Source organism: Anticarsia gemmatalis, chromosome 10, assembly GCF_050436995.1.
Source record: "Anticarsia gemmatalis isolate Benzon Research Colony breed Stoneville strain chromosome 10, ilAntGemm2 primary, whole genome shotgun sequence".
In the NCBI taxonomy this organism is placed as follows: Eukaryota; Metazoa; Arthropoda; class Insecta; order Lepidoptera; family Erebidae; genus Anticarsia; species Anticarsia gemmatalis.
The window spans coordinates 10,539,611-10,564,530 of NC_134754.1; the positions used below are offsets into that span (position 1 = coordinate 10,539,611).

Genomic DNA, 24,920 nt, shown 5'->3' on the forward strand with positions numbered 1-24,920 from the left:
ATATTATTATCTCTTGTTACTGATATTAATTTTAATGAAAGATCTTTTTACTAAAACTCTGTCTTACGATGTTTTAGACTGATATTCACTGTCTAATAATGAGACAATTTTAACGAAGAGGAATGCTAGTTTCCAATTTTCCATGCGCCACCTTACTGACTAAACTAGCTTGTACCTGGTCGTGTCCGATAATGTTCTTATTGATTAGGTAGTACAAAGGAGCGTCGAGGCCACTGAAAGTTCCGTAGCTGTTGTGGCAAGACCTGTAAAAGAAACACTATGAGTTGATCTTTGTTGAATCTGGTGATAGTTGAAAATTATATAAAATAAGTTAGTAAGTCTGTAGGAAAGCCTCTGTAAGTTACTCATAGCAAGTCCAAGTAAACATCTACAAGGAATTGTAATGTAAGACATTTCTGTCCCTTTCGTAAATAAAGCAATAGCAAAGAATCGACGTTCAGGTGTTCAATGACACGTAAAGGAGGTATGAGATGATATTGTAGTAGTACTTTATATAGGAACAGTGATTGTCGCAGATTGGACTGACGCCAACTACTCTGTTTAGTTCGCAACTTGTACAACGCCTGTTCGTTAAGGTAGGTCGGCGTTTGGCAAACTGTTTGCTATTTCGTATGTATAGGATAAAGCATGTAGGTATATTGTTGGCACATAAACAGATTTTCCAATTACCTGGATATTAATACTATAATTATGACTGCAAATTATCTAATGTCTAGGTATATCTGTGGACCTATTTAGTACTAATACTCAAGTCTAAGTCGTGGTTTTAATTCCAGAGCTTTTTAAATAGTAGGTAAATGAAATGACTACATTTAGACGTAGCACGACTAGCACGGAATAAGGACTATTTCCTTTACGAATATGCCTGTGTTAGAATAATATTTATCAATATCAATGGCTATTTCATTTTGTGGATCAAATACTGAAAGTAATTGTGTTTTGGTTGAAGGGGCTTATAATAATATCTACTTAGTTACTAATAGTTATGTTATGGGCAAATAAACCGCCACAAACTGTTTGCCCCGATAGGCCGTACTAACTCCCATATAAATAATGTGAGTGAAAACGTAGCAATACATATCAGCTCGGATATTTTTATTCGAAGTACTTTTCCTGATTAGTGCGAACGCGAGCAGTTCGTTTGGGAATATTGTGTTCATACTTCTATAGAAATTGCTTTTTGCTTTCATACTTTTTGCTGGATAACTTTTAGCTAAGCATTACCGAACTACAGGAAAATAAATGTTTTTAACTTAATGAATTATATTGAGTGATTGGAGATATTTTTTCCTTATTTACTCGCATTGCTTCTCGTTAGAGGAGAGCATTATGGATTAAATTCTTCTGGAGTGTTTTAACAAGCTCGTATAGCCTTTGCTAGAACCAAATTACAATTTTGCAAAGACTATTTCATTAAACCCACTACTAAGATCATCAAAAAGGTTAAAATGTTTTATTGCTGCACACTCACATTTCCACTTGGCTAAATGTTAGTTCAAGTACCTAAGTAGGTACTTGAACTAACATTATATTATATTAGTAAGTACTCCTTATTCCGAACAGAATCTAGTAAAATTGCTTCACAAGTCCATATTACCTTAATACTAAAACCTTTCCTTATTTACCTCTTCCATTTCGTGCTTTATTTGAGTTGGTAATTGGATGAAAATAAATATTATGTGTATCGAATAACGTGCGTCTAAACAACTCTAAATCCGTTTCAAAGTACTACTTCACAACTTCACACATCTAGTCGTACAAAACAGACCATTTACCTTTTTCCTCTCAGATCTTCGATCTTGTTATAAGTAGTACCCTTCTTAACGACTGCTACAGCATAGTTAGGAGTCTTCGCGTCTCCATACACTTCATGGAAGACTGGGTGAAGATTGTACTTCTTGGCTGCTGAAGCTACTCTCATGTCGTCGACACTGGCCAGGTCGGAGCCGTTGTCTTGGACCTAGGGGAGTTTTTTTATTTAGGCATTTGTCTCCTATTTCACTTGATGAATATTGAGGATGACGAATTTGTAATATGTTAAATAATGTATAGTAAAGTAAATAAATGGAAAAGAAATAAGTAATATGAAGAAATTAAAATTTTTGATAAACATTTAAACATAAGGACACCAAGAAAATATGTGTTTAGTGACGTAAAGAATTGACTTTAAAAATGATGGGGTCTTTATTTTGTGATTTAATTAATATTTCGCTCTGTCTGGGAATGGTATACCTGCCTCTTCAGTAGAACAAAATCGATGAATGTTTATTTTAATCATTGTGCTACGAAGAATCATTCAAATTGTGTTTTGCAGACATTTGCTTATTACGGTTCAGAAAACCACTTGTACAAGACCGTGATTGATTATTTGAAATATCTGGTAATTGTTAGTTTTTGCGATATAGCAGTACGTGACCAAATAACGGCAAGACCGATACCAAAAGAACACAGGTGCTAACAATACCTAGTTACTAGTAGAATAGGAAACGTTTCTATTTTTAGCCAGAAAATAACATCGCCGAGTAAGCATTTTACTGGACAATAACGCTGCTATAACATAAAAAGAAATCACATAAAAGGCTCGCAAAATGGGTCAGCGTATCGCGATCTATATTTCACGTAAAAACATCGAATTAACTTTCTTTCGCTACCAAATAATGTTTGCAGAACGAAATAAGCTCGTTTATTTCGTTTTGTAAACCCAATCATACTGCGGGGAAATTTTAACAACTTTTCTCAAAGAGCGAAAATTAGATGAAAGCGAAATATTTTCAGAGCCAACAGTTGTATGTAAAATTGTCCGTAGAATGACCCAATTAGACGGTTCTAATGTAAACTCTTAGGCACTCGGTTCGCTCCATTTATTCCTTTTGCGAGCACCATTTTGCGGAATTACCAATTTTTCTTAAAGACGGAGTGAAATCTTTAACGATCTTAACTGATTTTAAATAAACGGTAGACTTCACGGCTGCGAAAAAATAATGAGGTAACCCAAAACCAATTAAGGTTACAAATAAAATGATAAAAGGGAGGTTAAAAATATTCCTTAAACATTTTGAAAATCGTATTCCGTACTTACTTACTAAACGGAGCAAAAACGAATACAACGATAGTTATTTATCCATAATTATAATAAATTATCCAGATAATCATCGCAAATTAGAAAAACATTGAATTACTTACACTCTTCAGGCAGTCGTTTTCAGAAGCCTCTTGGACGCAGTCAAGCCTTGGTCGGATATCTCTGCTGAATGCAAACACAGACATCGCGCGGCACTTCTCTAAAGCCACGTTTGAAGTCACGCACATCCTGTGAGAATGACACGAAAGGTGATAATTGGTTCTATCAGTATCATGATGATCTTCTTCTTGTCGTATGGTTAGTGGTCAACCTAGTGTCAAAGTTGTTCAAGCCGCCCGAAGGCCTTTGACGTGGCTTAACGACTATTATCTTAATTGACAACAACCGGGACCGACTTTTTACGTGCCCTCCTAAGCACGAAGACGCCTTGTTCAAATACCACTACGCGGGCACCCATCTATGGAATGATCGCGCCAAGGTTTGCTTAACCCACAGATCGTTTACCGACCGGTTCTGACTATCTTTATAGACTTACGACTTTGGAAATTATTAACTAATGATATCAATTCTTATTAGCTAGAGGTAGTAAAGTATCAGCTAGCTCTAGAAAAAAAAGCTACAGGTAATTTTGGTGGCTCCTTGTAACGCTATTAACCGGTTTTTATGTCTTAAGTATAATTCACTCAAACCTCCATATTCTCTGAAAAGCACGTGAAAGATATGTGTTTGATTTTGCATAAATTTTATCTTTTGAAGCATAAGAGAAAATGGCACCTGAAAAATCTGGCAATTTGAGAGATCGCTGAAATATTCTAAACGCGTCATTCGAGGTCACGCACAGCTCATGTGCCGGGAGCACGGGGACGTAGGTCAGTGTGTCAACTGCAGTCTTTCATACATGTAGGCCACGCTTTCAGCTAATGTTACCTTTCATGATGAACTCTTTGACGGTTTAATGTTGTTAGGTTTTCAGGGTTGGGGATTGCATACTTAATAGACTGTTTCTACAGTACAGTACACCGCGCACCGGTATAATGTACATTTATGTATCGTACGTATATTAAATATGAATAGATAAGCGCTTTTGGTAAGTCTACTGTATTCTTTAGAGAAGTATTACTCAAAGACTACACTTTTTAATAGTAGTAAAAAATCAATAACTATTAAAATTAATAAGTTTTGCTGTGTTGGTGTAATTTCGAGTTAACAAAGGACTTCAAGAAGAATGTTCCGTTTTATTCTAGCCTTGTAGTTGAAATCACAACGAAATATTAAAACAACCTCTATTTTTCTAAGAAAAGTTCAGCCCAATTCATAAATAGATCATCGTTAACTGCAAAACTTATAGACGACCAACACCTCCATAAAATAATGCCTTCATAAGTCATTGAAAGCATATTAGTCAAAAACTTTTAGCGGAGAGAAGTTCCGAACTTCCATCATAAGTTTAAAAGCAACGCGAAAGCTATATTTAAAGTTTCAAGGTAGATGAGTGCTTTGTTTTTGGATGAAAGTATCATAACCGGTATGAATTGTAGGCACGATCTTGGCAGTAAGTTGGTGTTTAAAATATAAGACCTATGTCATCCGCAATATTTACTTTTGTGGAATAGTTGTAGTCGTAGAGTAAGGAGTGATGAATGGATAAGTAGTGTTACTCTTTCACGCAGAAAATTGCAATCATTCGGATGAAATAAGTATAGCACATACTTACTCGTACTTATGACTTCTGACAGTTCATATTACAAAAATGCTAGTCTTTATCAAAAATTATTACATGTCACAAACTTCTCTCTTTACAATAAAAAGACCATGGTTTTAATTTTTTTTAAATAATGGTTGATGTGATTTTATGTATCAAAAACATGTTTATATTATGTTTGTTTTACCTGACGACGGGTTCTGGAGGGCCGTGGCCTCTTTCAATGACTTCTGTGTAGTTAGCCTTGCTTAAATAGTCGACTGGCTTTATGGGAATGTTGTCTGCGACGTGGTAGATCTTTTCTGATAGGCCCAGGACGCCAGTGAACCATTGTGGCTTGGTTGATGCACCTAGAGAATGTATAAAAATAAGTATTTGATCTTCAAAAACTCTATTTAACGAATAATTGTGACAGTTATCTGGCAAAACCTTTAAACAATTTCTCGAAGAAGTTGTGCGATGCTGAAAAAATCCACCCTTTATTTGATCGCTACTAATGTTTTCTAATTTTGTCAAATCTTCGTTTGCCTTTCGGTAAAATATCTTTTCCATACAATTCTTACGAGCCACCAAAATAAAATTTCGGAAGCATTCAAATAAGTCAAACATTTCTCAAATAACGCGTTTTCTCATTTCGTACAATTTATTAATTTGCCGTTCATACACTGAGTATAATTCCATCAAAATACGAAGATTATAAAATCATATTAAAAGACCTTGATTGTAAGCTCCGTGCAATCGAGATAAAACTTTTTCATCCGTTAATCCGATTATATAATTCAGTTCAATTTTTTATACGTTTCACGACAAAGTTTTTCAGCTTTTTCGTCAGTTTTGGTACTTTTAAAGCTGCGGCTCTTTGGGGATCTTTAATTTTAAATTTGTAGCGGTGGTCTTTTTAAGCTACTTATAATTATATTGCTTTTTAAAAGGTACTTTATTTTTTAACTGAACGTTACGATTTTCTGCATTTAACACTGTCGAAGATTATAATTGTGTACTCGACACATAATATTTGTAGAAAAATATTGCTTCAAGAAGAAAGCGGTGGAGAATAAAAATATTGTTATGGCTACAAACAGTATTACAACCATAGCTAAGACTCTATTCAAGCATGTTTAGTTCTAATTGAAGTAGTATAATCGTCTTATTATCTGACTAGACACGAAGGAATAAAAACCCTTTCATTGTTTCTTACCTGCTTCAGCCAATTGCTTTATCTTCTCTCTCAATGGAGTCAGTTTAGCCAGTACATCATTATGTGCCAACAATCCTTGCCAGGGTCTCGCAGCCCAAGAGCAGGCCTTCTCCCTCACGGGGACCTTGCTACCATCCACGCAAAGGTAACTGAATCCATCGGGACTTTGTTCTGCAGTTCCGGCTGGGATGGTGCCTACTGGCAGCTACGGAAAAAGGTAAGTGCGATGTTAATTAATTGTAAGGTAAAAGCTTCCGTGTTTTGCAAAGGGAAATGTATTTTTTTGGTGTTTTAGGCTTGTACTGTCGTCAAAAATTATAATACAATATGTAAACATATGATTCCTTTTACTAAGGTATCATCTTAAATACATATATTTAAGTTTCAGTTAGTTTTAAAAGCATTACTAATTTAACTCTACAAAAGTAATAAAAGACAAGAGGCGCAATATCACTTCAAATAAACTTTCTAAAATTGATTTTGACTAGCAGAAGAACGTTCCGTTAAAAATATTACTTTGTTTCATTTTCCGTTCCCGTTTCCAGGCAATCTTGATTTCCCTCGAGCAGCCAGTGCATAGGCGAAGCTCAATAAAGCAAAGAACATTAATGTCGGCTCGTAGTGTCTGCATATTAAATTTTTATTCTATTGAACGGGAAAGATTGCAATTTTCTCAAGACAATAACCTAGAATTTCGAAAGATTTCGGGCTTGAATTTATTGCAGAAACGTACTTATTTTTTGTGCTACAGAACCCATTTTGCTGGAGTATGTTTGGACTGTTAGAATAAAGATCACCTGACCTGAAATATGTATGTACATGTCCCGCTTGAGTGTTTGAAATTCAGAATATATTTACGCAGCTAAAGTGATTTTAGGGAATCGGATTTCGGATTTGAACCGGTTGGATGTTTGTATAGAGGTAAAACGTGTTACAGTTAAAATGGTTAGTTAAACATGTAATGCAATTAATACTTGAAATAGAGATACGATTTCAAAAGTAAATAAAAGTTTCAATTCAGTTTTGCAGAGCGTATTGTAAATACTGCTATTTAATTTTACAAGTATGCAAATATCAGCTACCCGGCGAGACTGCGAGAGTGCACGTGGCATTATTGCTCCATATTTCGGGCGTATGCAAAATAATGTGTACAAACTGTACAAGTTGTTTTTATTTGTTTTTCATTTTACCCGCGCTCGTGCTTGCGTGAGTAAAATGATATTATAAGGACACTGTTTCAACACAGTTGTTTTATGTATTCTTTTTATACAAGTATAGAGAGTTTTAAAATATTAAAATATTTGCATGGGATTAGCTAGGTATTCTTTTATTAAAAGTATAGTTTGAAACAAATCAAGAATGGCAGTTATAACGTATATATAAAATCGACTTACTCCAAAGAATTTCCGCACATAAATGACTTTAGTGAACGCAACTTGGCCACCATTGGTAGCAAGACATCTTATAGCGCCGTCGTACCCACTGTAGTTGTCTGGATAGTCACATTTGTCGGGGTGTTCACATAAAGCACATAGCTGGCTGTATTGGGCCTCTGAAGACAAAACATTCAAATTAATACTGTTTCTTACTGTAGTTATGCGTAGAGTTTTAAAATAAACTAGCTTGTTTAACAGTTGTTAACACTTGTTACTTTCAATTATTGGAACGATTGTTGGAACGTTTATGTATCATCTTAAAATACTATTTTAAAAATCAAAAGTTTCAGTATGCCACGGTTTGAGCCAAAACCTACTGCAAAAGCGGAAAGGTAGACTTCTCGCGTTTCGATCTATATTAAACTTCGAATACGCAAGATCGCTCTAAAAGCAAGGCTATAGTCTGAAGTGGTTTGGCGGATTGATATACTAAGCTCTGCAAAATGAAACTCTCAGACTGGCCTGGTTCAGGGATTTATTTCGTACGACAAACGTAACTTCAAAGTTCCATCTAGGTTTCGATCCACAATCTTCAGCGTGAAAGGTCAATGGTTATTTCACTAGGCTCTAATACAGGCCTTATGAAAAAATATCCTTTTGGGCCATTCTCTACGAAACGAGGGTTAGAAACTCCCTGTGGGGAAAATAATTCTGACAAGAAAAATGGTCAGTAGAATATAAAGTTTATGTGTTTGTATGTTTCAGTATTCCTTTGTGTATAACTTGAATAAGAGATTGATTGCTTCCACGCGTAATTTTGTGGTATTATTTATGTTATGAGTAATTTGGAATGGTTTTATTTTTGATTTGTTTATTTTAGGTTCGTGTTTAGGCTACTCAAAAGCTCGTTTGGCATAACGATCATGGTCTGATGGCTTATTCAAGGTCTTTACCAAAACACTATGTATTTTTAATGCAGACTTTCTTGTACGTAATAACATATACCTAGTCTTGAAATGGTTTTAACAGGGAATTTAGACTAGTCTAACGGAGAATTTAATCATTAAACAATGGAAACGCAATTCCTGTTCTACTTTTATTTAGTCTTCTCTTCTATGCAAACCAACTGCATAACAGCATGTTTCATCATAATATGAAATGTCTTGTTTGAGCTCTACAAAGCACTACATGGATCATCCACATTCATACATCTTGTCGTAAAAGCTCAGTAGTAGTTTGTTTATTCTTTGAATTTATATCATCTCAGTACAGTTGCAAGTTTCTAGTTCGTTTAAACTAGTTTTAAAACAAATGTGTTGAAGTTTTGCAGCACGCTTGAGAGTTCAAACAAACTTAAAAGAGCTCTTAACAATTATACAAAGCATTTCTCTTTGTCATCACAATATTTCGTGCTACGAGTTTAAACTATTATTTAAGTTTTAAAACTTCTTAAATGACATAATTCAAACTTGCTTGCATTTTTATCGTTCGAATAATACTTTCTACTGAGTGCTTTACGTCTTGCATTAATTTTGCCGTTTTTTGTGTTTTTAAGGATATTTCCACTAAAAGTTGGTAGTCATCGCTTAAAATAAACGCTGTTCGACAATCTGACGTTTCTCATCGATTTTTTATACAAAGTACCTATTTTTAATTTTTTTTTGTAATGTATATTGTATATTATTGTTCACCTTCTATACCAAAAAATATTTTACTTACTCCAAGCAGAGTTAGTCTTTTGGTCTGGCGACCATTTTCCGACGATGCACGACTGAGAGAAGAATGTAGACAGAGCCTTCAGTTCGTTCTCTTTGGGAGAGATGCTGTGGTCGTTCATCTTCGGGAATACGGCTCTCTTCATCAACATGGTAAGGGGAATCTGTGAAGATTCAAGAAGAATTAAAGTTCTATTCTCTTTATATCAGTGAAGTCTGTTAGTATTGCCTCATGATCCTAAAATGCGGATAGTTCCTCAGTATTTATATTTTTTTCTGTCTTAATGACCGGTTGCCGTTGCAAAATTTCTGAAAGCGAAGCCATAAGGCACTTAGGACTTCTGAAAAAACGTTTCGTAAACACTGAAAGGAACGAAAGTATAATATTATATTGTAGACATGTATGATTGTATAATATGTTTCTCCGTTGGTTAAGCAAACAAATTGATGATTGAAGATATAAAGAAATAGAATGCCAATATACCAAATAGAGCCAAGACTATATAAACATATACGTATAAGTATGTAATCTGTTCTCAATAACCCGCTTGTAACTCAATCGGCAATACAATACGAATAAACACGATCGAGTAACTGGGTTTATTAAAAAAATAATGTATTCCGAACAATGGACGGTGAGCACATACGATATAAGAGTTTACCTTTGAAACGAGACGTGTGCCAAATTGGATACGTATTGTAGACTTGTACTTATATGTAGGTATGCTTTCTTTAGGGTTTGGTTTGCTTCGTAAATAATCTACCACGATTTACAAAAAAAGTTAATGTACTTTTTACTCTGAAGGTTCTTTAGGATACAACACAATGGACTAGAAATGTAGTGTATCATTCATATATCTGTCTATAGGCACACAAGCTGTATTGTGAGCGGCTACCATTCAATAAGTAGATAAGTATAGTTCCTAAAAATATAAAATTGAGAGACAATGGACATTCGCAGGTGGCGGAGTATTTGGTGTACAAAAATAAAAAATACATCTCCTCATCAGGACCTCCTCCATTTCAAAGACCTAAAAAAATGAAACAATATTTGTTTCAACATTACTTTACTTTGTTATGACTTTATACGAATTTTGTTGTTTGTTCTAATATTGAATGACAAAATAGTCTTAATATTCTTCCAGCAAAAATATTACTGAATATAATGTTTCTTGTTACCGAATTATAACTAAAATATTTGGACGAGATGAAAAAGTATGGAAATGAAAGGCCTTTCTAGATGAATGTCAATGTCGGCGTAACATTAGTATTGCTAAGACATTTGAATTAACATTTAGGTTAAGACAAGTTTTGTTTGGATGTAATGAATGAAACATTAACTTTGCGTATTGTTATTTACGGTTCGCCAAATAATGTCCAATAGAAATTTGTTTTGGGCGACCATTTGTTTGTTTGAATTTTGATTATTATCCCGTGAAGAATTATTTCAGCTCTTTCTGCTCGAATTTTATATTATAATGGTAACATCTAGAGCTCTTGTTATGCAATTGAAGGGTTAGTAAAATGCTGGCCTGAAAGTTTTTGAGTATAAATGTCACGCAATATCTACTAACCGAAGTATGAAGCAAATTTCGTACACAGATAGTTTATAATCAGGATTGCCATGGGGTCTTTCACCGGCGATATAGTTTTACGCGAATCGATTCCGGTCAGCAGCTAGAACGTTTAGAAGTCTATGTCGGTAATATCAAAAGGTTAAGGATAAATACGCTTCTAGCGTATTTTGTCTCATAAATAAAAAAGGGGCTCCCGGTTACAATTGAGTCCAATATTAAGTAAAAGAGGTAGGTACAATCAATCTATCTAAGATTGTACCAACCTGCAGTATTCATACTGTATATGTGACTGATATTTGAAGACAACTCACATAAGGAACTTGTAGTTATGTAAATAACAGTACATTTGTTTATCATGAAACGCAGGAGACGGCTGTAAAGAATGGGTCGTTATGGTGCTCGGTACGACCTTCCACGGTCTACGTGCCGTATGTGGGAGATTAAGGAAAATACTGCAAATATATACAACTTGTTCTGAAGAGGAACGTGAGATAATGTAGTGAAATTTTAGAGTAACGTTTGAATGTACTCAATTCGCTATAATGTTTTGTGAATTTGTAGCAATAATCTTGATGGAATACTATCTTTAGTATAGAGCAAAAATCATTTTCACTATTTGTTTGCATTATTTTTGTTTAGTGAATTTGTGACCACAATTTTCATAAGTACTCTGTAGAAGGTAGCATATGAAAATGATATTTTTCTTACTTCTCTAAACCTTTTTTTTTAAATAATTGCACACACTTGTATTGCCTCTTCAACCCACGTTTATATATTTCTTCAAGATCTCTTTGCAATTACTTACTGCGAAAGATTTTGCAAGACTTCCCTGAAGTAAAGCTTTAATCAGTTCTGACATTTAGTAATACGCGAACACATTGAAGATGTTACGGAGTATAGATATTTCATTAATTTTGTGTAAGACTTCTTTCTAAACTCACACATCTGGAGTTTAAGTTACTTAGGTACTTACTAAAGGTGCGTTCACATGGATATGTAAAAATAGTCTTGTTTCAACTATTGTACCGGGCTAGAAGACTATATTCGTCGTAATACCTTGCTTTGCGTTTGATGTGATATTGGTCATGGACGACACACTATAGGTAACCCAATCCCATAATATGTAAAGTCTTACGCCTAAAGTTACTTTCCATTCAGTAGTTTTAGTTAGTAGAATTGCTAGTTGCCTTTAACGTCAAAATTTAACTTACCAGCTGACTTTATTTTGTAATGTGAACATAGGATATCAAATTTTCTTAAGATATAGTTGAACTTTGCGAAAACGTACTTCACAAACAGTTCCTTACATAACTAATTGCGTTTTTGGAGTAATTTCACGTGTTCAACGTTTTTGTTACTCAGAGTAATTTCATTTAGCTTATTTGTACAACGGAGAGGGTTTAGAAGCCGAATTAATTCATACCTGTTAGGTAATTACTTACCCGCTCTGAAGTCACTAATGTATTCGTTACATGGCCTCATTTCAGCTTAGGACGGTTTGGGAACTGTTGTATTGGTGTTGTACTGACTAGAAATTTTATGTGGCGACTGAACTAAGAGAGACACTAAATTTGTGTAACATACGAGTAGGTCAAGGACTACCGAGTCTGGACGAGTTTCTTGTATAAATTATTATAAAGATTTTTAAGCTTTAAGTAGAGTTTTGTTATTAACTTGTCACAAATTGGTTCTACATACATATTATAATTTGAATGTTTATGTATCGCGCGCTAGAGATGTTTTAAGTTAAGGTATGAAGGTACTAAAACTTTAACATTGCATAAGCATTCACGTTTAAACCTAGAAGAGCGTGTAATATGACACATTTCTTATAAAATGTTATTAAAAGTAAATATTTTGGCCACTAGAAATCTACTAACAAGCAACAAAAAGTTGCAAGTCTGTATAAATTTGGGCCCAGCTTCAGTTAAAGATATAGGGTCTAAAGGTTAAAATTAATTATTCTATCTGTTAGGTTTGCCAAGAACTAACTGGGGAATTTCGCCTTCCGAATTCTGAGGGTAAATGTGCCCTATTGGTTTAAGAGTTTATACCTGCCTATTTCCAAGATTTAGGTTTATTTATTCAATAGCATTGGGTCACCTCCATTCCACTTTAGTAGCATATAAAATGGTAAATTTTATTATCTCTGTTCAAATATATTCGGCCTTTGATACACCCTTTCTGAGATCATTCCCTTATTTTGTTACTATTTGAATATGATATTACGTATCGAGCATAAAATGGATATTTGTCTGGAATTCGAAATATACGATACACTATGTTCGTGTAATATTTTGCATATACAATATTATAGGTCGAACTTTATTATTATGAATAGCATATTCATATAGCTTTTTTCTTCTTGATTACGTAATATTAAGATTTCATTGATGTCGAGTTCCTTTAAGTCTATTTATTCCTTAATAATAAATTCCAGTTTTTATTAATTTTCCCAGCTTTACTAATCAATTTCGACTGTCACTAATAAATGTACAACCAATTCTACAAAATGGTTGTTTGTTACCCGTATATCTTAAAGAGTTACACAAGAAAATCCAATTAGTGAAAATGTAGATACGGGCTAATTGATAGTGAATTTATTGTGTCCCCGAATCCTTGATTTTCATTCTGATTAAATCCTTTGTGGGTTTGAGATAATGTAGCATTCCCTAGGTCCCGACAGTCGTAGGTCACTGAGGATTAATCTTGTCTCTCTGAAGTCTGGATTAAACTCATTAAGATATAAACTTAGTGCTATTTCTTTAATAGCTTTGCTGTGTTTGAAATTGTAAAGTTTTGATTTATGTTATGACAGACAAACATTCGCTGTGCCAAGTAGTACTGGGACCTTCAGTTATTAAATGTTTTAAAGTTAAATTTAACATTTTATTACAGTTTATTTATGCAAATTCACAATATACATAATTTAAATTTTGGTTAGATTAAAATTTTGGTAGTGTTTTAAACTTCTATTTGTTTTAGGATTAACGTTGAAAAATGAAAATATTTTTCAAAAAATTAAACATATTTAGCTTCGCATAAATTCTATTCGTTACACGAATTTATAGAATCCCAGGCAAAGATGCGTTGGTTACTAAGCATAATTTAAACATAAATTGTGCATAATAAATAACAGATAATTACTTAATTCCCTTTAAATACCAACATATATCAATAAAACAACTTAAACACCTCACATTCTCATATAAACACACTATAAAGATGCAGCCAGTTTCCCCTTGAACTCATAATGGCACTATCGGCATTCTGCAAGTGTACTACTGGTTCCCGCATTTATAAAAACTCCATTATTTATGCGTTAAATGCATTAAGGCTTGGTTGAATGGACAAAGAAATAAATGGCTTTGTTTTATCGGATTTTCCTGGTGTTTTCAGGGTCGAACGAGATGCTATACTTAGATAATGGATAAGAATGGTCTTGTATATCACTTGGCTTGTGTCCAAGATACGTTATATTAAATGATGTATGTTAGTAAAAGTAGTACTGGAAGACTTGCTTCTATCGTATTATTTTGGCTTCTGTGCTTTTATACAAACTTAAATGAGTCTTTTAGAGCCTTACTGCGTATTCATTTTTGCGTTGCATGCGATTGATGGGATCATATTATTTTATCGATTGACGTTTCGGCACTGGTTGTAATAGTCATCATTCAACTAAATCTCAGTGAAATAAGTACAAGTGCGTGAATACCCTGTAGATAAGATTTTTATTATTTATTGATTTACCTTATATCCGACATTCCTGTTCACTCCAGTGTGGCAAGATTTGAGCCCCTTCAGTTGGTCCAAATTGTTGACAGGCAAGTCATTGTGGACAACGATGACAGCTTCGTATCTGAATGGTGCTGAAACAAAACAGACATTTGAAGACAAAATTAGTCACACATTTGGTAATAATGTAGCCGCTTCTTTTAGTGCATGGATTTATATGAGACTGCCACACTGCCTCAAAGTTATATGAGAACTTCTTCTAACAATTTGTGATTTCTCAGGGTGGCAAAATAAGGTTTTCTCAAACGCATGTAAAGTCCCCAACCCGCACTTGGCCAGCGTAGTGGACTCAGGATCTAACCCGTTCCTAGTTCGGGAGAAGATCCTTGCCCAGCAGGGGGACAGAAATGGGTTAAAAAAGAAAAAAAAAACTTGGATGGCAGATATCGTGATCATACATTCGAAAACTACTCTCCGTCTGTGTCATATGAAGTGAAATGTAACCGTGTCTGTTGACAAATTGCATGTAAAGTCATCCATATAGAGTTTCGAGTTGCGGTGTATGTCATTCATGATAGCGATAGGTCATTGTTCACGATCACAGTTGACAGGGAGCCACATGTAGCGGTCTACCACATGCACACGATTAATTGAAGGCTATCCAAGCTGTTGCGTGAACAACAGTGATGAATTGAAGCCAGGTTTATAGAGTGTGTTTCAGAATATTTTATGTGAACTAACATTTCATGAGTCTTTAAATATCTATTTTTTTAAAAATAATGACCTAATTACATGTTAGTAGTAAAACTATTTAGTAAACATCTAAAAATAAAGTAAAAGGTACTACCTACAGAGTGGGAAAAAGATTGAAAATGGCCACAAAAAATAAAAATTAATTGTATTAAGAAATCATTTTATTTAGATCAACAACAGTACTCTTTAACAACAACTTTACAACAGAACTTAAACATGTAAATCTTCGAACTAAGCGCTTAAAACAATCGAAATCGTGGTTATCTCCGTGTCAGATAATTATGTTATCCTTTTCTTCACGAATATCCTCCTTCAATGAAAGCTGTATTGCTGGTAGACTATTCACATATTCTGGATTTTGCTTCATAAAACACTACCTAAGTCGGATCTTGGGTCCGTTGCGATTATGATATGAGAGAAAGAAGAAATCCGGTTTGGCTAGAAAAAAAATATTAGACAAAATTTCGTTGACCACGTGTTTACTCTTTCATTAGACAGGTTACTATATTGATATCTTTTTGGCAATAGACTATCGCACTACACTTAAGACGGGATAGGCATCATACAGGTTTTCCTAGACTTTTTAGATCATCTTCATGTGGACTTTTGATAAATCTTACCAGGATTCTCTACGTATTTGTTGTTCCTAGCGTTTTCGATGGATCTTAGTGCTGGATACTTCAGAGCTTCTAATTCATAATTTAATTAAATGAGCCTCTGTCTAAACCCAAAATCTACGTCCAATTGAAATACTGTATTCAATATTACGCTAAGTACTTTCGGCGACCTTTTTCCCTTCGAGTGTACCTGAATTAATAACCGAAACACACCTACTCCCTCTACACAATATTCAAATGCAACACTTAAAAAAACACCGATACAGTATTACAGTATCGAATAACAATAAAACGTATCCATTAAAACCTTTTACTATCTCTGTTATTATAATGGGAGGCAGTAAAACAGTTTCCATTGCCCTGGGACATATAATTTGAAACTTTCTCTCGATCAAAAGTTACGTAAGACATAATATTGAAGTACTTTACTTCGTTCAATGTTTGATAACACTTTATCTATCTCAATAAATTCTATCTCGAATGTTTAAAAGCTTCTATTATTTACTGAGATTGCATTTCGTAATACAAAATTTGATTACAAATTAGGTAAGTATAGACAAAAAATGTACTTCATTTGAATATTAACAAACATTGTCGCTTTAGAAAAAGTGTCCGTGGTAAAAAGTTCATTTTGATTTGATTGGTAAAGCAAAGTCACTTAGGGTCAATTTCAACGTTTATGTAGTCTACTGTACATGATTAATAAGGTAGCTTTACCTACGAAACCTGCCTTAAGATTTTCATCGTGTAAAATCTATCTTTTACATTAGTTTCTATCTACTACTATCTAGTTTCCTGAGCCAAATTTGGTATCTTCAAGAGAATCATAACAAAATCTGTGCCTCTAAACCGGACTATATAATTGTAAATGACGAAAATGAGGAATATACAAGTAAACATATAAATTATAACTTCGGGATTAATTATGTATTTCCATTATCCTTTCAAAGGATCCCTATTAAGAATCAAATGTGTCACATTAATTCCAAAAGTCTGTTACTCTGAATATTTCATGTCAGCATTATTTTGCGTTTATATTTATTTCATAGATTTTAGCTGTCGGCTTTTATTATACGTTCATCTGTCTTATTTTGTTTGATGTGGGTCTGAGTGTTCTCCAAATTAAGTAATTTTATATTTGAAACAAACAGCTGGGATTTCTGTGTAATTTGAAGTAGGTATTAGACATTGAAAACGTATAAATTAATTTATAAAGTGGCTGAGAATTTTACTTATCATATTGAGAATTAACATTGTAACAAAAATGTCCTTTTAAATCTATTTTGGTCTCTTTGCTGATATTTATCACTTAATATCTTGTATTACGGGTAAATGAGTATATTTGGTACGCATGTATTAAATGTGAATCCTGTTAGGTACGTCGTACCGTCGAATCCATTATTTTAAATATCTTCTAGTCAATCAGTCAATCCAAGCTGGTGATGAATTGAAAAAAAACTAACCAAATGCAATCAGGATATACCCAAAGTATTTGAAAGGTAATATAAATATTTAACAACATTCGCACCTACGAAAACCTGCTGACTACTCTCACCATTCTTACTCATACTAATTTTATCTATCAACCGTTTTCACGGATCCTATACTACGTCAGTCAGTGTCTGGCCACTTAGCTATCTAGAAGTTCATGCATATTTCATGACATAAGGCTAGGGAGGTAAGTGCCCTAACCTAGGGATGGGAAAACAATCCTTTATCTATGTATATTTCAGCAGTTCGTAATGCCTTAGGTTTCGGACTGAGGGATATATATTCTGTCTTAGGATTTTTTGTTGAATGGACGTTTTAGTGATATAATTTGATTGTAATCTCTTTGAAAATTAACTCGTTAAGAATTTTGATATAGAAGTAGAAAAAGTTTTCTTCATAACTGAGACTGAAAATGTTTCAAATTCTATATGTTTGGTTTCCTATTTACTTCGGCTGATTTTAATATTAAAAGATACAAGTTAGTAGTAGTAGTAAATATGTTACCCGTAGATTCCATACTAAAATAAAGAATTAGTGGTAAGTATTTGTGTAAAAGCAAAGGGATTACACATGGATTATTCTGGAAACAGTAGTAGCCAAGCTTACAATTCGACGCGAATTTTAATTTAAATCAAGTTTCAAAACTTTTCAGAAACCATTTCAAAACTTAACAAATTCAAAAGATTTTGTACGAAGACTTTTTAGAGTTCTTCTATTTCTGTTAGCGTAAAATGAGAAAAGTAAGATTTCAAAGTCGGCTTAATTAGTACATTTGTCTTTGAAAGGAAACGTACTTTAACGAACTTGTTAAACTCTTGTAATTAAGCATCAAATGTTTTTTGAAGGGACCATTGAACAGGCAACAAAAAGTATTGGCTTCACTTTGTTAACACTTTGTCGTTTACTGTTTGTGGAATCATCTTAAAGTTGCTTTTGCTGCTAGTTGTTAGCGTATTTCTGAACTTTTACATTTACGTATTCTATGGAATCATTCATTTCGTAGTTAATAAACTTCCCACCTATATTTACTGTCGTCTGGTTTTAAATCTATTTGCTTTTTGATATCAAAACGTCACTTTTTCCCAAAACTAAAAGTTTCAAATCGCTGTCGATAACAGTGTTCAGTTTGCCGATCATACCATGACCCACATCGTAGCAACAGTCAGCTGCAGTATATTTACTTAGTCAGGCTTCTGCCTAACTATACATACAACTGGGGGAATTTACTTTCGGGCTTTGGCCTTTGAAAAGCAAATAAGTTTGGAGTGAATTCAAACAGTTGGCGGTGTTGGCAGTAAACTGTGCACAAGTTAGTGGTTTCCATTTGAGTTTGTGTTGCGATCTTTTGAAGCGGGTTATAATGAGGATTTCAACTTCAAGGGTCAATAGAGCAAGTCTTCAGAATAAATTGTTCGAAGTATAATTTTCGAGAGCTGATGTATTTTCTTAGGGTTATTATTTTAGAAACATTGAAGTCGTATTGAAGAGAAGTAACTTAGTGTTTTAGAAGTTCTTTTGTTTTTGTGAAACTAAACGAAGGAATAAAGTTAGTTAGTTACACTAGAACAACCATTTTTCTGTAATAAATGTGTAGAGGTGTATCTGTTAGAACACACTCAGAACAAAACAAAACGGTACGAAAATACAGTCTTTACAAAAAACTCCACGAACAATTTTTGTTAAACGAGCACCTGGGATATAGAATCTATATGTACTTATGAAAACTGCTATGACACAATGAGTTAATTTATTTCGATGTTATTTAATGAGAAAACAGTTCCTTAATCTAATAAGCACATGCAGGTTGTACTTCTTAAAACTAAATACATATAAAATAAAAAAGTAATATTTATACTTTGTTATCTTATGTATATTGAGATTATATAAGAATTTATATAAGAACTTTAGTTCTTACCATCAGGTTCGTCCTTAGTCCTGTACTCCTGAATCACCACAAAGTCCTGGTTGGGTATCTTAGAAGCCACATACATGTCTTCGGGGTCCACCGGTACGATATCTGCTTGTCTTTGCTGCACATAGTTGAGGCATTCCACTCTGAAACATTATTGGTTCACTGTGTTATGACGTCGTGTTCACAAATCTGTTCTTTTTGGTATATTAATTATAATTGATTTTTTAGTTTTGGAAGGTCTAGCCTGCTTTTACTAATAAAAATATAATACTTTTATCAATGACAAGTGTTATTGTTTGTGGTGGTTGCGTAATATCACGCCTACTTAACCCAAAGTTATAGGCAGAGGTGTATGAAATACACCCACGTTTTGCCATTTACAATCTTAAGTCCTATGCAATCGCACGCGATCATTTTGCCATACACCGCGCACGTTACCAAACTCCGGGCCACTGTTGACAAATATCCTAACATAAATAGTAAAAATACCATTTAGGCTGACCCGGGAATCGAACCTGAAACCTTGTGGTCAGCAGTAGTATATCTTACCTTCCAGACCACAAAATCAGTTTTTTCCATGAAGTTCTATCAATACATTCTAATCTACGTCATCAAACTAAATTGCCAATTAAACATAATTTGATTTCCTATAACCTATTACGTTAAGACAACAATCAAGATTCTCCCGTGATTAGACGCAGCTATACCATCTTGTATATTCCACCAATCATGTTAAATTGGATGTTGATCCGGGAGCATTAATAATATACGCACCCTTAGGCGTTTGAGCTATACAGTCAAAGCATAATTAGGAATAATGTATTCAATCAGCTCCTGTCAAACCTCTTTGGGTAAATCAGGGAAGATGACGTGGTTTGACGTAGATAATTTTGGATGTTTGCAGAGAGATGATGTTTTATTGTTTTGATTACTTATGCTTATTAAAAATATACAATGATGAATTAATTTAAGTTCTTCGCGGACGACAATCGAAACAAATCTAAAGCTTGATGATAATGATCTCTTTGACTGATTTTAGCAATGTTGGCTTCGAAACTGCGCTGTCAATGCGCCCGGAGACGTATTTTTCTAAACTTTCACCACATTATGTAAGGTTTATAGCTAGACAAGGGTTGAATAATATAGGGATGAATAAACTGTACCTATTAAAAGGCTGAAATTCAAATAATGATGTAATGTCCAATCACATTGAAAAACTGTTACTAGTGTTTTCAAAATAAACGTGGATCGTTAAACGACGCCCAAATGGTAAATACGAATAGTATAAAAAATAGAGTGCAATAAATATAGTGATATCTTTTAAACAGCACATGTCCCACATTCAAATGTTATGCAAAACAATAAGTCTAGACGCTACACGAATACAGAAATGTGAGAGACTATGCATTGTTATGTGTTAGTTTTATTGTTCCATGTTTATATGTCGGCAGCACTCGGTATTGTTCGGAGCGCGTTAAACGCATCGCCTCGAGGTGAATCGGTAGTGCATGATTGTTCGTACACTTCTTTTTTTTAAATATTTTTTTCTTGTTTTTTGATAGACTAGATACGATCATGCGAGTATTTCTTCCTTTACTTAGTTTGAGAAATGCCATGGAGTTTAATGATGTTATAATAACTTGAGATTAATTGATTGTCATAGGAATATTGCGTAATTTTTTAAGTCCTTAAAATCATCTCAATCTCTTTCCTCTTTTAAATACCTTCACAACAATCTCTGCATCACCCTAAGGTAGACTGAGAGAAAATGCCCCTGGCATTAAGGCCGCCTCTAAACAGCTCTGTATATAAAGTTTACAATAAGTAAATAAAATGCTGCATGCCAGACGCAGTTCTATTTGAAATTAATAGAGCAATTATTGGACTATCGAGTTTTTTATTAATGAAATAATATTATAGGCTTAAAAATGTGATATATGATGACATAATTGTGTATTTTTTTTAACAAAAGCAAGCATTCATTGCTTAGTGGCAAATAGTGACAACAAGATCTTACGGCAAATTTTAGCCACATAAATAAATATCGCTAATTATAATAATTATAAGCTTTATAAAACATTCTAATCTCAAACAATACGCCGACAAAAGACAATAAAGAAACAAAACATTAATGCGAACATCCCTAGAGACAGTATCTGCCAAAAACGTGGAAATTAAAAAAGCACCCTCTTTTGTAATTAAAAGCTGGCAACACGTCTACAGTTTTTTTGGGAGGCAATCTAGGTTTTGGGTTAGGTCTGCCAAGTACTTTACTGAGTATTGACTACCCTTTTTATAAATTGGGCTCATCGTGTAGATAGAGTTAGTAAAAAAAATTGTTAAACTAATTGGGTTTTCAAATTTTTTTGCCAGACTTATTTTATTTATCTCATTCTGTTTCCATAGATCAATTAGTTAGGCTTTATGTCAGTAACATATGGGTAGTTTTGCGTTTCATGCTCTCAAAAACTATTCACCCGGATTGTGCAAAATTATTAAGCCGCGGTAATATCAGTTAGATCCAAGAAATTTAAATTAAAAATAATCTATGGGGTTATTAAACAGTGATAAGAAATTTGAAACACAACATAACACTCACCTATCTCTGGCTGCTATACATTCCAGTTGAGTCTTGGACTTTGTAGGCACATCAAGCATCTCCTGACATGCTTTCAGGTATTTCGATGGAACACATATTTTATCTAAAAACAACATGATCTAATTAGACTAGGCTTACGCTACAAGGTTACAAAATTAGTATCTGGCTTTCAATTAGTATTAGTAAACATAAAAACGAAACCGAGGCTAAACTAAATAAAGAAAAATAGTATATTCATAGATGTATAGGTAATATAATAGATTACACAGTAGATACTTTCAATCCTTTTAACAAATTTATCTAAACTTAAAGGCGCGTTAGGATTAGGGGTAAAAATGGTACAACTTTAAAATCAATTTGTATCATAATAATGTACCTATAATATGTGAGCTAATAATAAGTGAAATTTATTTTCGGCATTTACATAAATTACCCTATAACCTGTAATAGTATTTATCTGTAATAAAAATAGTCGCCGAATAATGATCGATTATTTTTGACCCTAAAGATAACATACATAAAATGTTTGGTGATTGACATTCAAAATAATATAGTTAAGCTATCGCAGAGTAAGAAATATCAATGTTTTGAGACCCGATTTTCCGATGAATAACTTAATGAAAAAAAGATTTTGAATGTTTATGACAGGTTTAAAAATTGGCGCCTAAAAAAAAAAAATTGCAAAAGGACATCGGCAGATTTCGTACAGCTTAAAGTTTGTGTTGTTTCGTAACAGAATTTGTACCACTTATTAAGGGGACTAAGTCACTTATTTTTATTTGGGAGTATTATTTTTAGAAGTCCGGATTAATTAGAAAGTATTTGTTTATTTAAATAATAATTTTTGGTTTATGGCTTATATTTGTTGACAGCTAAAGAAAAAGAAAATCTCATGAGACGTCACTTTTTGTCTGACGTCTACGCATCCGCTAATTTGTTGTTGTTTTGGATTGTGGTTTTGAGTGTTTTGACAGCATCTGAGCAATTTAGCGAACTATCGGGGCTTCTAAAAATGGACATAACTTTTACCTCCCAACTTTTAAAAATATAAGAATTTTAAAATAAGCTTGTCTATCATATTAGCGACCAATTAAAACAAAAAGTAAACCTAAACATGACATTTTATAAGCTGTACGGATTCTTCATATAAACCTGCCGTTCGCCTTTTATGAGTATTTTTTTAATAACAACTATTAAAAGTATATACTTTACCTAAAGTTATGAGATAAAATATAATAATATTATAACATATGTACTATGAATATTCATGAATGTTATCAGGCCAACAAACCGGTATCATTATGTTCTTACATAATACATCAGTAGTGTTTACTTTCTATTTACTAGATTCTACTCGATACCTAAGCATCCGTCTTAGAAAATTTATTACGATTGCAAACATAAATCGCTTGGTAATCGATTCACGAAATTCGGAATCCTATTCGAATAAAAATATCGCCGGGAATACTTTTCAGAACAATTTATGGCCTACTCTATTTTCTAGTTGAAGAAAATACTGTTTGTTTTGTATTTACAACATAAGTCTAGTAATCGGATGTTTCTCAACAAAGTTACGAAACTCTGTAATATTTGCACATACGAATGCTTAGGTCAAATGTCAAACTACAATCAACTAACCTACACCGATAATCGTATGTTATGTGTCTTCTATTAAAGAATTCGCAAATAGCATTCGAAAACATGAAAGTGAACGGATAATGTTGAAAAATAATATTTAAGTTGCATCAGATACCTTTATCACAACACATAAATAAAAAAATGCAGTTAAAAAAACATGTTTAAAATCACTCTGGCCATTCGAGCGCCAAATTCAAATTAAGAACATCGATTACAAACTATACTCGAATCATTGCTTGAATAAAAATATGGTACAGATTATTCGTAAAAATAGCAGTTCTTGAATAAAACTTTTTTAAAAATGAACACTATAAACATACATGAAGATTTTCCGTAAACACAGACACAAGCCAGGGCTAATAGGCACACATATTTTAATGCCATGGTCAAGGCGACCACGCGGCTATCCGCTCAAAACTACCGCTGGACGTATAAGAAACTTCTTTTATATTCACACGTTATCATTGTGATTGTATCTGCATAATACACGAGACACAGAAGTGGACACAATCAATTTGTTGGCGATTGGCTAGTGTCTTTCGCGCGACACAGTGTGCACTGTGTTGCTAATAGGAAAACGAATTTGCACATAGACCGGGTAAACTATAGACTGATGCAAACAGATTTATTGCCTATGGCATGTTTAGTGTCTGCGAGATGGATATTGTTTACGAAATTATTTTATTTTGTTTGTAGATGATCTTAAGAACTAACTTAAAATAAAAAGTTAATATAATTAAGTGCTTTGGCCTCTTTCAATGGGAAATAAACCAATCAACAATTTAATCAATTTCGGTTTCTGGCTATGCGAATCATTTATCATGATGACAGGTCACGCGCCATCTTGTCTCTAATTTTGGAAATGTCCAATCTTGGGATAGCACTGTAATTATTATTAACGAGTACCTATTTTCGGGTTTAACTTCTACGAATTCAAAGTCAACCTCAATAAGACCAAAAATAATATAATACATTCGTCCATCCATTTATATGTACTAATTATTTTTATTAGGTTCTCAGTAGTTATATAAGATAGCTGACCCGCGCAACTTCGCTTGCGTCACTTAAGATAATCATAATTTTCCCCGTTTTTGTAACATTTTTCACTGTTACTCTGCTCCTATTGATCGTAGCGTGATATAAAAAAAGCCTATAGCCTTCCTCGATAAATGCTCTATCTAACACTGAAAGAATTTTTCAAATCTGACCAGTAGTTCCTGAGATTAGCGCGTTCAAACAAACAAACAAACAAACAAACAATCAAACAAACAAACAAACAATCAAACAAACAAACAAACTCTTCAGCTTTATAATATTAGTATAGATATATGTTTTGATTTTGAAAATTATAATGGTTTAATATACATATTAAAGCTGAACGTACCTTTTGCGCGCCATTCTAGTATTTTTATCGATCTTCAGACGTTTTCAGTTTGGTATTATTACTATGTCAACTAACAAGAGTCATCGCTCGCTCGGGACCCTGGCTTGATTAAATAATACA

General features: G+C 33.6%; 1 protein-coding gene across 1 annotated transcript in view; it reads right to left on the bottom strand.

Moving 5' to 3' along the window:
* Tsf1 (Transferrin 1) overlaps positions 1–23,885 on the bottom strand; it is a 29,511-nt gene extending 5,626 nt beyond the window's left edge. Inside the window, exons 1-11 of the mRNA XM_076119081.1 lie at positions 23,737–23,885; positions 21,779–21,881; positions 19,183–19,322; positions 14,422–14,540; positions 9,099–9,258; positions 7,398–7,555; positions 6,004–6,208; positions 4,993–5,155; positions 3,205–3,331; positions 1,797–1,981; positions 176–263 (exon numbers count right to left, since the gene is read on the bottom strand). Of these exons, the coding sequence (XP_075975196.1) occupies positions 176–263; positions 1,797–1,981; positions 3,205–3,331; positions 4,993–5,155; positions 6,004–6,208; positions 7,398–7,555; positions 9,099–9,258; positions 14,422–14,540; positions 19,183–19,322; positions 21,779–21,881; positions 23,737–23,800 (1,512 nt within the window). The 5' untranslated portion in view covers positions 23,801–23,885. The remainder of the gene's footprint in view (positions 1–175; positions 264–1,796; positions 1,982–3,204; positions 3,332–4,992; positions 5,156–6,003; positions 6,209–7,397; positions 7,556–9,098; positions 9,259–14,421; positions 14,541–19,182; positions 19,323–21,778; positions 21,882–23,736) is intronic.
* Between the last annotated feature and the right edge of the window lie 1,035 nt (positions 23,886–24,920).